Raw genomic sequence first — 16,978 nt, forward strand, 5'->3', positions numbered from 1 at the left:
AAAATATTAGGATATACTCCAACAGGGGAAAAATCAATCTGTTTTGAAACAATTGGGCTGAAGTAATTAAGAGCTTAACACTCCTGAAATTTCCCAGAAGTGCTGAGGTTTTGGAGGACTGATTCTCCTCTCCTACAGAAGCAGTGTAGCGTAGGTGAACACAGAAAACCTACATCCCAATCTACTTCCTAGAACAAGTTATGTCACCTCTCTAAGTCTCAATAAAATGAGAGAAAACTCCTGCTCATCCCCCACCTGCCACTTATCTCTCTAGGTGATTCTCATGTCCATTAGCTACAGATAACTGGATATAAACTAACCCTTTAAAATGGAGAAACAGCCCTGACTGGTTTGGCTCAGTGGATAAAGGGTCGGCCTGCAGACTGAGAGGTCCCAGGTTCGATTCTGGTCAAGAGCATATACCATGGTTGCGGGCACATTCCCAGTGGGGGGGTGTAGGAGGCAGCTGATCGATGTTTCTCTCTCATCAATGTTTCTAACTCTCTATCCCTCTCCCTTCATTTCTGTGGAAAATCAGTAAAATATATATATATTTTTTAAATGGAGAAACAGACTCAGAAGGGATTTATCTAAGGCCACACACTAGAGCTCTGCCTAAATGATATGGCTGTGTGAGGCTCATCTGAAGCAATGAGTGTGCATATATGATAGAAACAAAATAGTACCCAGATGAAAGGCCTATTCGTCATCTCCAGTGTGTGCTCTACTACTAGAAGCAGATATCTTTATATGGTAAAATAGTCACCTAAAGAAAGTAGAGTTGAAAGACCCTTGGGTTGATGCTCTGAGAACCTGTTTTGTGCCATTGGCATCTACATAGTAAAATAAGCAATGACATTGCTCTAGCACCTTCCCTTTAACAAAATGGAATCAGAAATGTCTACTCAGATTTTTCAATAACTGGACAAATTATGTTTTAGTGCCTTTCCAATGATCTAGATGGCAAATGAAGAAAACTAAGAACTTTTGTCTGGGAGTTTTTCATTTGGTGACAAATATGTGGGGAATTAAGAGAGTAAAAGCCAAACCCCCCAAATAATGACCACTAAATCCACCCATCATAATACCCCTTGCTAGGTAACTGTGGTGTAATGGAAAGAACCTTGAATAGGAGCCCAAGGACTTGGGATCTTCTTTAAGCATGGCTCCTAATGTGTTATGTAAACTAGGCAATTACACTAAATGATTTTGCAAGACCCTACCAATCAAATACTATATGAGTTGTAAAAAGAGTCTATCTGAAGGCTGTGGTTCTTAACCTTTATTGGGTCACAGGCCCATTTGAAATTCAGTGGAATGTTATAAACATCTCTATAGAAAAAGAAATTATTGAGGAATTCTGAACACCATTTCAGAGGCTTCGTGAAGTTCCTGAATCCATGAGCACTGGGTTAAAAACTGCTTCTTTCAGGAGATAAAAGCAATTAACTGCAGAAGACAAATATGATGCAATGTGACAGCTGCCTGGCCTCAATCCATCTTAACATTTTTTTCCCAGCATTTGACCCAAAAATTGAACTCCTGCAGGACAAATACCAGCTCCCTTCTTTAAAGAAATGTTTTCAGCTTTTCTTTATTTCTTTCCTGCTTACTTGGAAAGGAAGCTGCCAGGGCAAAACAGGCAGAAGAATAATTCAAACAGACTTAGGCTTTGACCTGCAAAATGTGCTTTGCAGATTTGTCTTAGGTGGTTGTATGTAAGAGCAGGAAGGCTACCTTCCTGAGTTCACATGGACAGTTTGTGGGGGGACATCACCCAAGCTGTCTGGCCCCACAGAAGCAGACAGGTTCTTGGCAATATATTGCAGCATGAGAGCCCCAACCTGGCACCAGGGTCCATATCATCAGTAAGAGACATGTTATGATTCTCTGATGTTTAGCAAACATTCCTACTTCCCTGCTTCCTAGGTAAGGCCCCAACCCAAGTAGTTTTCAGTTCAGGGTAAGATTTTTGAAATCAGTGGTTAGTCCCAAATCATTCAGAGTTCGATGTCCTTTTGAGGAGGCAGGAAGTTCAGGAAGAGTTGAAAACTGAGCTCCCCTCTTCAACTCAGGTCAGTGGATAGCTTGGTTTCTGCAGAGTCTGGCTTGAGGGAGTTTAGCCATTCACAGTCATACAGGAGCTCAAAATAGAACTTCTGATGGGATAAAGACAGAATAAAAAGGAGAAATAAACCTGTTCTAGGACATGTGCCCCCTATTTATAGCATCCTAGAGCCTAAAGGTGCAGGGCCAGGAAGGAGCTGTTCTTTAGCACAAAATGACTCAGCACACAGGGTTTGAAGATCCTTCCAAAACCTGGAAAGGGTCTTCAGAGGCAAAGGTTTTCAAACCTGAAAGGGAAAGAAGAGAGTAGGAAATTAGCTAAGACTGGTTATACACTTAACAGCCACTGAGTAGTGGGGCCTCCTAGATAGGTAGCTAAGCATGCATTTGGTAGCTAATCTGAATAATAGGGACTGGCTAGGAAAAGCCCCTTATAACTCTGATCCCATGAAACAGGGCCTAAGATGGTCCCTATACTCAGTAATAGAAACTGTGTGCCTTTGGCCTCAACTCTAATCTCCCCAAAGTCTACAGGGGATGCAGAAGCTTGATACCTCTGAGATTATCCCCCACCCTGTAACATGGCCACTGCCTTTATAGCATTTATAACACTACAATATTTCCACACTTCCTTTTACTGGGACTTCACCTCCATGAGGGCTGATAACGAAAAAGCTTATTTACCTGTGCATCTCTGAGGACTGCCAGTGATAATAAAAAAAAGGAAGCCTGGGACAGACACCTGGATCTCATTTCTGTGTATATTGATTCATGTTATGCCAGCAATCTGATAGTCAAACAATCAGAACTCCTAGATAAAAACATTTCTATGATCTCCATGGCTCCTGTTGACTTTAGCAAGTTACTTATCCCCTATGAACCTCAGTTCCTTATTCATTGAATTAAAATGCATATTATCCTCCCTATATCTAGCATTTGATATGCATCAAATGAGCTAATGGATGTGAAAGTGCTTTACATCAGACAAATATGAAGGACTAAGAAGGAAGTTTCAGAGGGGTAACACTGAAATAGTGATTGGGTCTGAAAGAATGAAGCCCTACTACAGATACTAAGCTGGACTCTTGGTTCCTGCTATAATGCCAAAAGAGAAGTTACTGATCATCTTATAGACCCAAAGAATGCCAGAGTAAGAAAGTTACAACCTTTTCATTTTACAGATTGGGAAATTGAGGCTCAGAGAATGAAATGTACTTGCCCCAAATGTCACAGTCTAGGATTCCTAATGAACTTGGTTCAAAAGCAATTTGTAAAACTACACTGTAGTTTTGCTGGGGAGAAAGAAAAGAAAGAAGAAAAGAAACTGAAAAACACAGAGAATCTCAGAATTAGAAGGCAGTAAGTAATTATAGAGTAATGAACTGAGACATGGAGGTAAGTTTCCAGTCTCTGAACCAACACAGTATTCCAATCATCAGAAAATAAGATCCTATAAAGAAGTCTTATGTGTGCCCGGCCAGTGTGGCTCAGTGGTTGAGCACTGTCCCATGAACAGGAGGTCACAGTTCAATTCCCAGTCAGAGCACAGGCCGGGGTTGAGGGCTCAATCCCCAGTGGGAGGTGTGCAAGAGGCAGCTGATTGATGATTCTCATTAAGGTTTCTCTCTCTCTCTCCCCTCTCTCTGAAATCAATAAAAACATCCTATATAATAAAAGAGAAATGTGCAAATTAACCGTCCCTCCACTACACTCAAGCCACACCAACAAGCCACACCCACAAGCCAATACGGAGCGAGTATGCAAATTAATGCAACTAAGATGGCGGCGGCCACAGAGCTGGAGCAAGCAGGAGGCTTGGGTTGCCCCTGGAGATGGAGGAAGCCAAGCTTCCCACCTGCCCTGGCTGGCCCTGGGCTACACTCAAGGCTACAAAGTTTCAATTATAGAAGATAAATAAATCCCAGAAAAGAAAAAAAAATAAGGAGAGGCTGGGAGCTTGGGTCGCTGGGGGGCGTGGCCAGGCTGCAAACAGCCATCAGCCTGTTACCCACTCTGGCCAGGCACCCCAGCGGGACTCCCCCACCCTGAAGGGGCTGTGGCCAACCTGAAAACAGCCCTCAGCCCCTCACCCAGGCTGGCCAGGCACCCAAGCGGGACCCCCACCCTGATCCAGGACACCCTTCAGGGCAAACCAGCTGGCCCCTACCCATGCACCAGGCCTCTATCCTATATAATAAAAGGGCAATATGCAAATTGACCCTAACAGCAGAACGACTGGGAATGACTGGTCACTATGACATACACTGACCACCAGGGGCAGATGCTCAATGCAGGAGCTGCCCCCTGGTGGTCAGTGCACTCCCACAGAGAGAGCTCTGCTCAGCCACAAGCCAGGCTGATGGCTAACAGCACAGCAGTGGTGGCGGGAGCCTCTCCCGCCTCCTCAGCAGTGCTAAGAATGTCCGACTGCAGCCTAGGCCTGCTCCCTGCTGGCAAGTGGACATCCCAGGAGGGCTCCCGGGCTGCCAGAGAGATGTCTGACTGCCAGCTTAGGCCCGATCCTTCGGGGAACGGCCTAAGCCAGCAGGTGGACATCCCCTTAGGGGTCCCAGACTGCGAGAGGGATCAGGCCGGGCTGAGGGACCCCCCTCCCAAGTGTACAAATTTTTGTGCACAGGGCCTCTAGTCCTATATAATAAAAGGCTTATATGCAAATCGACCAAATGGTGGAATGACCAGTCACTATGATGTGCACTGACCACCAGGGGCAGATGCTCAATGCAGGAGCTGCCCTCTGGTGGTCAGTGCACTCCCACAGGGGGAGAGCCTCTCAGCCAGAAGCTAGGCTCATGGCTGGCTAGTGCAGCAGTGGTGGTGGGAGCCTCTTCTGCCTCCATGGCAGTTGGCCATCCCCTGAGGGCTTCTGGATGTGAGAGGGCACAGGCCAGGCTGAGGGACCCCCTGAGTGCACGAATTTCATGCACCAGGCCTCTAATACGTACACACAAATAAAAGCATTATATGATAATTAGACCAGGAGACCTTCTGGACGACCTTCTGGACAAAGCCGTGGTGGTGGGGCTGAGGCAGAGGCGGTAAGGGGCAATCAGGGTGGCAGGGGAGGACAGTTGGAGGTGATCAGGCCAGCAGGGGAGGGCAGTTGGGGGCGAGCAGGCTGGCAGGGGGGCAGGTGGGGGCAATCAGGCCAGCAGGGAGGCAGTTGGGGGCAAGCAGGCTGGCAGTGGGGGCAGTTGGGGGTGAGCAGGCCAGTGGGGGAACAGTTGGGGGAGGGCAGGCTGGTGGGAGGAAGTAAGGGGTGAGCAGGCCAGAAGAGGGGTCAGTTGGGGGCGATCAGGCTGGCAGGCAGAGTGGTTAGGGGCAATCAGGCTGGCAGGTAGGTAAGCAGTTAGGAGCCAGCAGTCCTGGATTGTGAGAGGGATGTTTGACTGCCGGTGTAGGCCCGATCCCGCAGTCGGACATCCCCCGAGGGGTCCCAGATTGGAGAGGGTGCAGGCCGGTGTAGGCCCGATCCCGCAGTCAGACATCCCCCGAGGGGTCCCAGATTGGAGAGGGTGCATCCCCCTCCCCCACCCCCGTGCATGAATTTCATGTACAAGGCCACTATTGTGTGTGTGTTTGTGTGTACAAATTTTATTTTATTTTTTTAAAGAAGGTTCATGTTTACAAGGTTCTATAATCAGGGGTGGGAGACTACATACCTGAGTCTTCAACTCTCATCTCCAGGAAGTCTGCCTTGAGAGCTGTGGGTAAAAGAGGAAAGACATTTCACTAAGACTCTGGAAATCAGAACTGGAAAGGCAAAGCAAGGGTAAGGGTCCTTGTATGCCAGTGTCAATTTAAAAATGGGGATGTGATTTCATCTAGATTTTTCAAAGCCTTGAGCTCCATGCTTGTAGATTGAACTACCTCTCTGGCAGATTTAGAGAGCCCAGTCTCCCAGACACAATAACATCTTTCAGGTGACAGACCTTGTGTGCCAGACTGTGGAAGACTAAGGGAGCCCAGAGAAATTGGCCCGAGACCAAACACTACATTCTGTAATTATCTCTCATAAGGAGAAGGGCAAGGATGGAGGGCAAATGCCATGTGAAACATGAATCCTTTTTTGACATAAAGACCAAACCAGCCTTGCCTGGCCTCTTGATGTACTTAGATTAATCCTAAATTAGACTTGTCTAAAGACAGCTGGAGGGAAAAGACAATCCTGAAGAGTCAAACCCCCATATAGTGTGGACAGAATATCCCAGACAACAGCTGGTCTCAGGGCTCTATCTTCAACATTATTTTTTTCTTCTCTCCTAAGTCTGTTTACACCTATTTCCTGAGTGATTGTATTCCCATCCATGCTTTCAATCACCACCATATACTGAGGATCCCCCCTCCCAAAAGAGCTACTATTCACATTTTTGTATATGTGAATACCCCCATGAAGTGTGATAGCTATACTAAAAAGTTCTACCCTAAATATCTGTAGGTCCAACCCCAAATAGTAGTCTAAGTTGCAGTTACCTAGTGAAAATCTTTATCTGGATGTCCCATAGGGCGTTCAAAAACACTGTGTCCAAAACTGAGTAGAGCAAGTTTTTCACAAAACCTGCTCCTCCATGATTAATTATTATTAACATCTATTTAATTACCCAAATTAGATTTTCCTCTCTTAATCCTTCTCCAATGTTCCATATTTGAAAAGTCAATAACATCTTATTGAATCTATCTAAAAATCTCTTGTTCCATTTTATTCCTACTGGTAATGCCAGAGGTCAGGTCCTCATAAACTCTTGCCAGAATAATTAGCCTCTGGTCTTTAATGGTCTCCCTGCCTCCAATCTTTACTTCCATGTCTATCTTTCCCATCACCAAAAGAATGATTATTTTTACAACTCAGTCAACTCTGAATATGCATTATCATGCTTAAAAGGTGACCTGCTGTGGAGAATCATGTCCTGGTGAGGACATGTTTTGACTAGATGATGTCAAACCTACCTCAGTTCACTACTGGTAACGGCACATTTTTCTGTGTTTAACTAACCACCTACAAGAGTTATACTCTTGTCACCCATCCAGAAGCATAATTTCAAACTTTCTCATAAGCAACATGTAGCAAATTCACAAGAGTCCCTGAGGCTAAGCAATCATTTGTCCAGGTGTTCTAGTTAAAACAGTCCCAAATGTCAGGTCTTGGACAGTCTGTATCAGTACTTGAGAAGAAGGAAGAAAGGAAAGGAATGAGGGAGGGAGGGAGGGAGGGAGGGAGGGAGGGAGAGAGAGAGAGAGAGAGAGAGAGAGAGAGAGAGAGAGAGAGAGAGGTGAAATAAAACAAAAAGATTCTCAGGCCCTACTCTTAGAGATTTTAGTTTAGTGTGTCTAGAGTAGAAGGCAGGATTCTGTGTTTGTTTTTTCCTTTAAAATTTTCAAGGTGATTTATATGTGCAGCTAATATGAGAACAATCACCTAAGTAGAATGTTTACCTCTGAAACTAGGGCTATGTTTTTCTAAGGCTGTTTATGTTAGAGTGTTGCATTCTATATATTCTTGCTAGTTTCCCCTTAAGAATATAATAGGTGTAAAAAAGTAAACTAACAAAAAATAAGACCTACATTGAGTGCAATGTTTTTATAATACTGCTTGGCATGTGAGTGCTGTGTGTGTGTGTGTGTGTGTGTGTGTGTGTGAGAGAGAGAGAGAGAGAGAGAGAGAGAGAGAGAGAGAGAGAGAGAGAAGCAGAAAGAGTAAGGTATGGAAAGGCAGTCAGGGAGGCAAAGGTACAATGTACAGACAGATAAAGAAAGAAAGACATGAGGAGAGAGAGACAGAAAAATAAAAATAGTGAAACAGTGAGACAGAGGGACAAAGACAGAAACAGACATAAGTAGAAAAAGACAAAGAGAGACTGATAGAGACTGAGAATGACAGAGACACTGAAAGAAACAGAGTGCATGAGAGACAAATAAAGTGACAAAAGATAGAGAAAAAAAGTTTAAAATACAGGGTGACAGATGGAGACAGAGTTGTGGGAAAGAGAGGGACAAACAGAGACAGAGACAGAAATACAGAGAAAGAAAGAGAATATAAAAGAGCAAATGAGATGCTTATGATACATTCATTAAAAAGTTATTTTGTTTTGCTTCAGTCACCTGTTTCTTACCTTCCTATTTTCCGAGAAGCTGTTTCAAAGAACCTGGTCCTGGAAGCTACCCTGTAAACAGAAGCCAACCAAGACCCATGAATTGATTTGGAATTTGTATGAGAACTAATGGCCAATGGAAGAACAAGAAAATATGAACCAGATGGGCCATCAATGCCAGGGTCTGCCTTACCTTACAAAGAACTTGGGTCTGAGGGAAAAACCCAAGTATGAGAATGTGAAATGGTTCAGGGATAATAGGCACCCTCAGTTCTACGGTTGATATCTCTTGCTACCTGTTGGTTCAGAATGGTCTAAGTATGTTGCCCATTCAGGCTATTCTTGGGAGAAATAAGTGAAACAAGCCTACGTTTCAAAGTATAATGTTTGGCATTGTGTAAATACACTTAGCTAATTAGTCAAAATGGCGAAAGCTTTTAAAAAATTGGTTCCATGCCCTGGCTGGTGTGGCTCAGTTGGTCGTGCTGCAGTGAAGGTCACCAGTTCGATTCCTTGTCAGGGCACATGACTGGGTTGCAGGTTCAATCCCCAGTAGGGGGCGTGCAGGAGGCAGACAATTGATGTTTCTCTCTCACATCAATGCTTCTCTCTCTTTTTCTCTCCCTTCTCTTCTCTCTAATATCAACAAAAACATATTAAAAATAAATAAATAAAATAAAAATTGCCTGATTTTACAATTATGGAAAACAAGAGAGACAAAAAAAGAAACACCAGGAGGAAATATCCTGAGAGGGGTCTCAGGCAATGACTGAGGAGAGGCCAGCCAGTTTGGCTATGGAAGCTTTACCTCTGGCTCCTTGGTTTGCAGCCCAGCTTCAGGTAATGTGTGGGACATCAGCTCAGCTCATACCCTGTAAGAGGTTCTCTGGAGAAGCTGAGTCATTTTGGAAGATTTTTTAAAAGTCATACCTTGCTTTAAAAAAAAAAAAAAGCCTTAAGGCATAAGTAAAATGAATGAATCTGTTCATTAAATTACTTTTAAAACCAGTAGCAATAACAAGGAAAAAAGAAAAATTCCAGAGCCAAGGGAGCATGAAAACAGAAGGTAATCTTACCACCCATCAGACATCAATATAGCTAGGAATAATGGTTCTCCTATTAGGCACTAAGGTTCAAGCTCGTCAGCTTTGGGGAAATCTCTCAGCCTTCAGTGTAGAGTAGAACATTCTGAACAGAGCTGGTCTGTGCATTTCCCTAGACTATGAAGTGAATGATGCCTAGGATTGTGCACTGTACACCCTTCAAAACCATAATGGTAATCCTGAAAGCCTTCCTGGTGGCCTAAATTTGGCCTTAGGTCAAGGATGAAGAATAACCCCACTTACACAGATGATGGGATTTCCCCTGCATTGCCAACTACAATATCTGGCTTTGTTTTCTGGGGAGTAGCTGCCCGGCAGAAAGGATCTGGAGGTCTCACTGGGGGGCGGATGGTGGTTGGCTTTTCTCCTGGAGGCCACACTTTGCTGAAACTGTCAGAGTCTCCTGGAAGAAAAAAACAATATAAAAAACTTTAATGGTTATCCAAACGGAAAACTACACAATATCAAGCTATCTAGGCCATCTCCTTTGGCACCATTTCTCTTTGGTCACTAACAACTCTGGATTTTTGTTTCTTTATAATTCTTCCAGCAGTTATATATTCATAAAGTCTTTGTTTGAAAATCAGCTCTGAAGTTTGTATTTTTGTGACCTAGGGCCGTGGTCGGCAAACTGCAGCTGGCGAGCCACATGTGGCTCTTTGGCCCCTTGAGTGTGGCTCTTCCTAAGCCTTAAGAGTACCCTAATTAAGTTAATAACAGTGTACCTACCTATATAGTTTAAGTTTAAAAACTTTGGCTCTCAAAAGAAATTTCAATTGTTATACTGTTGATATTTGGCTCTGTTGACTAATGAGTTTGCCGACCACTGACCTAGGGTATTTACAACAATTTTCTGATTCTCAGTTTCCTTATATGTATAATTAATACCAATAATATAGTATTTGACAAAGATATTGAGATATTTTAATTACATACTAATATGTTTAGTACAGTGCCAGGCACATAGTAGGTGCTTAGTCAATGTTTGATGATAAATTTCAATTTGTTAAATTCATCATCATCAAAACTCAAGCTTTTTTCACTTAGGTCTTGACTATGGTATCAGCCTCCTAACTTGCCATCCTACCTCTGTCTCCAGTTTCCAGGCCAGTCTGTAGATAATAAATATACATAATTTTTTAAAATGTTCTTATTGATTTCAAAGAGGAAGGGAGAGGGAGAGAGAGATAGAAACATCAATGATGAGAGAGAATCATTGGTTGCCTCCCGCACACACACACCCCCAATGGGGATCAAGCCCACAACCCAGGCACATGCCCTTGACCAGAATTGAACCCAGTACCCTTCAGTACGCAGGCCAACGCTCTATCCACTGAGCCAAACCAGCCAGGGCTAAATATACATAATTTTTATAAGACGTTTCTGGCAAAAGGATGGTGAAATGGATGCACTTACAAATATTTGGTGGCACTGTACACCGGGCTTATTCTATCTTGCAGCAGTGTGGATGAAATGCAAAATCATATAGGTGAGACATTTCATACTTAGTGATCCAGTTGATCCACTTTGGGGATAAGATCCAAAGGAATTTAACCAAAAGAAAAGAAATTAAAACAACAACAATCTTCATGCACTGCTGGTGAGAATACAGACTGTTGTAGCCACTGTGGAAAACAGTATGGCATTTTCTCAAAAAATTAAAAATGAAACTCCCATTTGACCCAGTAATACCACTTCTAGGAATGCATCCCAAGAAAACAGAAACACCAATCAGCAAGTATATATGCACCCTTATGTTCATAGTAGCACAATTTACAATAGCTAAGATTTGGAAACAGCCCATTCCCATCAGCAGATGAGTGGTACATCTACACAATGGAATACTACGCTGCTATAAAAAAGAAAGAACTCTAAACATTCACAACAGCATGGATAGACCTGAAGAGCGTTATGCTAAGCGAAATAAGCCAGATGGAGAAAGGTAAATATCACATGATCTCACTCATTTGTAGAATATAATGAACAAGATAAACTGATGAACAAAAATAGATCCAGAGCTATAGAAGCATCCAACAGACCATCAAACCTCAGAGGGAAGGCAGGGAAGGGTAGGGGGGTTAGAGATCAACCAAAGGACTTGTATGCATGAATATAAGCATAACCAAAGGACACAGACAGTAGGAGGATGGGATATGGGCTGGGCAGTGGAAGCGGCCAGGAGAGGTCAATGGTGGGGGGAGGGGGGTGGGGAGTGGGAAGAGACATATGTAATACTGTCAACAATAAAGAATTTAAATTTAAAAAAGAAAACAATTGGAAGAATACATGTTTCTTAACAGCAAAAAGTCAGACCCAAACAAATGATTCAATGCTTACAACCATTTAACCAAAACGTGTTATGTATGAACTGACAAGGACTTGGGCCAGATAAAAAAAATATATGCATATCTACACTAATAAAAGAGAAACATGCAAATTGGTGTCACCCCGCTACACCCACCAGCCAATCAGGGTGCGTATGCAAATTAACCCAGCAAAGATGGTGGTTAATTTGCATATGCAGGCACAGGGAGAAGACTGAAGGCTCCGCCCAAGTGAAGACTGAAGACGACTGAAGACTGAAGACTGAAGAAGCTTGGCTTCTCCATGCTGGTCAAAGAGAGAAGCCTCCAGGTTTGGCTTTTCCACTGCAGCTGGAGTGAAGGCCTGGGTTCCGGGTGCTGGAGGAAAACTAGTGCTGGCAGCCAGGGGAAGGAAGGCTTATTGCACGAATCTCTTCATGCAACAATGGTCCTCTAGTAAAATAATATAAGTAAAACATGTCCACAAAAATAATCATGGCCTGATGAACACAATATGGAAATAGACACATGCACAACTATGCAAGGGTGTTAGATCTTGATATTCATTAACATTTCTTCTATAAAAAATGTAAGGTAAATGTAAAAATACATGCAAGAATATGTGTTGTCCATGATCTCACTCATTCATGGATAATAGAGACCATTATAAACTTTTGAACAATAATAGATACAGAGGCAGAGCTGCCTCAAACAGATTGCCAAACTGCAGCGGGAAGGCTGGGGAGGGTTGGGGGGCAGGAGGTAGGGGGGTAAGAGATCAACTAAAGGACTTGTATGCATGCATATAAGCATAACCAATGGACATAAGACACTGGGGGATAGGGGAGGCTGGGGGACTGTCTAGGGCGGGGGGATAAAATGGACACATATGTAATACCCTTTGTAATACTTTAAGCAATAAAAAAAAAAAAGAAAAAAAAAAGAATATGTGTTGTCCTTCCATTCCCCAAAGGAAAGCCCAAAGTCCCAATGTAGTAGCTACACAAATACCCTTTTCAAAGCCAGGCCTGGTAACAGGTAGTAACATCAAAGGAAGGGAGGAAATTAGGCTTGTATTATTTTGCTCCCCCCAAATGAATGGTTCTTAGAAAACAGAAAGAGGAAGGTAGCTATAGCCACTTAAGAAATAAGAATGTGGTACTCCAATGGACACAGACATTAGTGGGGTGAGGGCACCAGTGGGAGGGTGGGGGCAATGGGGGGTAGGGACACATATATAATACCTTAATCAATAAAGAAAAAAATAATGTGGTACTCAAGAAGTCTGGGTTCAAGTCTTATCTCTACATCTTACAAACTGGGTGGCTGGGCAACTTATTTCACTTCTCTGAGCCTTGGTTTCTCTATCTATGAAAGGGGGAGGGGGAACAAAGCCTACATCATAGTCTATCACATGATTAGATATAACAGAAGTAGAGAAAGTATCCAGTTCCATGTCAGGAATAGAAAAGGACCCTTGGCAAAACTACATCAGCAAACGATATTGATCTTATTGTGAAGATGACTTGCATGGAACAAAGCAATTTAGCATGCCCCTTGTTTTTGCTATTTTTAATTGCTAAGAAAAAATTTGGAGACTATCAAGTCCATTCAAATATTGGATCAATGCAAGGGGCGAAGGTAAGGGATAGGATAGTGGCATAGTTGGATCACTAAAGCAATGAGGCCTGTGCACTGACTCTCAGGATGATAGGCAAAGCTCTGAACAACACAGGCGAAGTAGAGTGACAACTGCAAGGTAGGTCTGCTGAGATGACAGCTCCCTCCCTCAGACACTGCCATTCAAGCTGTTGCCTTATAGCTCAGAGTCAGAGAGCTTTTTGCAGCTTTGGTTTAATTGATATCCGTACTTATGCCTGGAATCTATCACTGGAGTGGGAGCCAAAATGGGAGGAAGGGAGAAAGTAGAAAGTAGGAGTGAGCAAGGTTCAAAGAGGCAACACCAGAGGTTTGATTAATTTTTGATCAAGGCTAGAACTACTGCCTCAGTTATGTTTTCTGTAACCAAAGCTAGAGGCATGAAACTTTGAAAAAAAGCTGCATCACACTAGCCTTAGGCAGCAAGCAAAGCCAGGCAATTCTGTGGCAGAAATTTAAATCGTCTGGCTAACACTGGACAGTCAGGTCAGTACTTTCATTAACTGAAACAATTAGATCAGAGCAGTGACCACCAGCAGCGTGGGGCAGGACTGTGGAGGAAGGGGAAGAGGGGAATGCCCCTGGGATTTAACTTTGCAGCAGAAGATGGTGGAGGCGGAACTGATAGGGAGGGCTAAGTTACTGTGTGTGCTGAGAAGATAGGATCTGGCTGACCTTAAGGGTTGGCGACAGGCAAGACAAACTTTACTGTGATGAACATAAGCTAAGTTACACAACTCTCTACTAGACTGATGTGAAGGTCAATATATGACTTATAAATTGAAGCAGATGTCTACATAGAAGTCTGGCCTTATTTTGGCTGCTTCCCAGAAGAGGCAAATCTTAGAGAGGGAAATGGCAAAGGGAGGGAAATAATAACATATTGTGAATATTGTTATTCATTTTTAACCCTAGTAATTCTGTGGAGTGAGCTGTTTTTCTCATTTATAGGCATGGAAACTTAGGTGCATGTAGTAGAGCTCAGGAAGTATGTCTCAGCGCTGTGGCTGATGCAATGGTGTGAGCACACTCCACCATGACATGCTTCCTCGGCACACCAGGAAGTAGCAATGCCCGCCTGAACTAACTCCTAGAGCCACATGCATAGTACCCCAGCCTTTCAGCCATTGGTCGCCTATAGCAATGTGTCTCCCTCTGATTGGTCGCCTATAGCAACGTGTCTCCCTCTGATTGGTCGCCTATAGCAATGTGTCTCCCTCTGATTGGTCCCCTCATGCTATATATACCCCTGTAGTTCCTCAATTAAACGGATCTGCGTCAATGAACCTGGTCCCCGGAGTCGTGCATGCAGACGCCCTAGCGCGTTGGGGCTCCGTCGTCCTCACCCCCGAGGGATCCCCTGCTTCATGTGGCGCCCGAACGTGAGGCCCCCGGAATGGCTGGATGGGTGAGCGACCCTCTGCAGTAAAATGGGAAACCTGCCCCCTTCGGCAAGAGCGCCACAAGCGCGCGCGCTCCACGCCTTACTGCAGAGCAGGCGAGTTAAGGTCACTGTAAAGGAACTCCAAACTCATTGGGAGTATCTATTACAGTCCAATCCATGGTTAATTGAAGCCCCCATTTGGGACCCCTCCCAAATGGTCTTGAAAAGGATTCGATCCGTTGAGGTCCACGAGGAAAAACCGTTACCCCCTTCTCTGACACCAGCCATCTTAGCTATCCTGGCTTGCCTGTCAGGCACTCCGCCCGAACCGCCACTTCCAGTACCCACAGCCTTTTCAGCCACAGTGAAGGACGAGCCTCCCTCTAAGCTTCCCTTGCCACCTTACAATCCCCCGGTCACTACCACCACTCCCTCGGTATCTGAGGGTCCCCCAGAGGCCGACCCTTGGGAAGTATCTACCACCAACAGAGCTCAGAAGGAAGTGGAACAAAATGAAACTAAAACGGGGGAAGCCGTTACCTCGGAGGAAACACCGCAGGGCTGGAAGCCAAGCGCAGGTCCCCCGCGGCAGACAGCTCCGGCCCCCCTTGTTGGGGACATGAATGATAATCCCTGGATAGGGCTATACCAATCCCAATGCCGGCAGAGGGACATGGCACGGTTCTCTCTGGGCTTAGAAACTCAGACTTTCCCCATCAATATTAATCCTACTGCCCCACAACCTCAGGCGTGGATACCGCCTAACCAAAAGGAGCTACTAGCCATTAGAAAGGCAGTAAAGGAGGATGGGTTATCAGCCCCGTACACCCAACAGTTACTTGAAAATTTTAGTATAAATCTTAACTGCCCTCAAAATTGGAAATGCCTCTCTCGCACCATACTAGCCCCAGGGGACATGATTCAGTGGAAGGCTTTGTTTTATGAACAGTGCAAGCAACAGGCGGAACGCAATCGAGCCGCGGTAGCAGGAAAAGCCCATAATCCTTACGATGAGGCAGATGCACTACAGGGAGAAGGAGTTTTCTCTTCCCCCACTGTCCAGGCCCAGGGGCACGCTAGATATTTTGATCAAGTCCGCCTCTGCGCTATGCGCGCTTTCGCCCAAATAAATCCGAGGGGTAAGCCTACGCAACTGTCCAAACTCATACAGGGTTCCAATGAAGGGTTTTCAGAATTTTTACATAGAGTGAGGGAAGCTGTGGACCGTAAGGTTACTCACGCCCAGGCAGCGGAAGCCCTTACCAGGGAGCTCGTCTGGGAGGGGGCTAATACTGAGTGCTGGCAGGCAATCGCTCCAGTTAAAGCAGGCAGTATAGATGACTGGGTGCTTACCTGTCAAGATGTAGGCAGTAAGTCGGCCGCCACCCTTGCGGCAGCGCTGGCCGCTCATATCAATCTAGGAGGACAATCGGGAGGACAGAAAGGAGCATGCTATGAGTGTAAAGGCATCGGCCATTTTGCGAAGGATTGCCCTAACAGGAAGAGAAAACAGGGAGGGGAAGGGAAAAAACCCCCCTCCGTTTGCCCCCGCTGTAGAAAGGGACTACACTGGCGCAGGGACTGCAGATCCAATAAGGATAAAGATGGCAATCCACTGACCCCTTTAAACGAGAAGAGGGGCAGCTCTCAGCCCCGCCAGTAAGAGAGCAGCCGATCCAAGGGGTATATTGGACGCTACCTCTTACACAGAGCAAGGCGTTCCTTACCTTAACGGTCGAGGGAGAGAGAATAGAAGGGCTAGCAGATACTGGGGCAGACATGTCGGTTATTCAAGAGGAGAAGCGGAGTTCCAAATGGCCGACCACTTCCGGTCCACTAGTTCAGGGAGTCAGCGGCTACAAGAGGGCTGCCCAAGCTGCCAGGGGACTCTCCTGGGCGGACTCAGACGGGAATACCGGGACTTTCCGCCCACTCTTCATGACTGACATCCCCCACACTTTGTGGGGCCGAGACATCCTTGAGGCAGTCAATGCAATTATATACACCGCACCCCCCCCCCAATCCTAGGGGCCACTGTTCACCCACCGGCACCACAGCCGATAAAGTTATCATGGGACACCACCGACCCCATATGGGTAGAACAGTGGCCTTTACTGCAAGAGAAATTACTTGCCCTTAAGCAATTAGTACAAGAACAACTAGATGCTGGACATGTTGAGCCCTCTCTCAGCCCTCACAATACACCAGTCTTTGTCATACAAAAGAAGGATAAAGTAAAATGGAGATTTCTACAGGACCTCAGAGCTGTAAATAGACACATGAAAAAACTAGGTCCTCTACAACCGGGACTGCCTCACCCCTCGGCTATCGCAAGGGGAGCACATATAAAAATCA

General features: G+C 44.9%; 1 protein-coding gene across 1 annotated transcript in view; it reads right to left on the reverse strand.

Annotated features, from left to right (window-relative positions):
* Positions 1 to 1,572: 1,572 nt before the first annotated feature.
* Positions 1,573 to 16,978, reverse strand: part of OPHN1 (oligophrenin 1) — a 629,793-nt gene continuing 614,387 nt past the window's right edge. The window contains exons 22-25 of the mRNA XM_081080828.1: positions 9,521 to 9,680; positions 8,196 to 8,246; positions 5,748 to 5,789; positions 1,573 to 2,354 (exon numbers count right to left, since the gene is read on the reverse strand). Of these exons, the coding sequence (XP_080936954.1) occupies positions 5,756 to 5,789; positions 8,196 to 8,246; positions 9,521 to 9,680 (245 nt within the window). The 3' untranslated portion in view covers positions 1,573 to 2,354; positions 5,748 to 5,755. The remainder of the gene's footprint in view (positions 2,355 to 5,747; positions 5,790 to 8,195; positions 8,247 to 9,520; positions 9,681 to 16,978) is intronic.

This window comes from Myotis nattereri, assembly GCF_964212035.1.
Source record: "Myotis nattereri genome assembly, chromosome: X".
NCBI classification, from domain to species: Eukaryota; Metazoa; Chordata; class Mammalia; order Chiroptera; family Vespertilionidae; genus Myotis; species Myotis nattereri.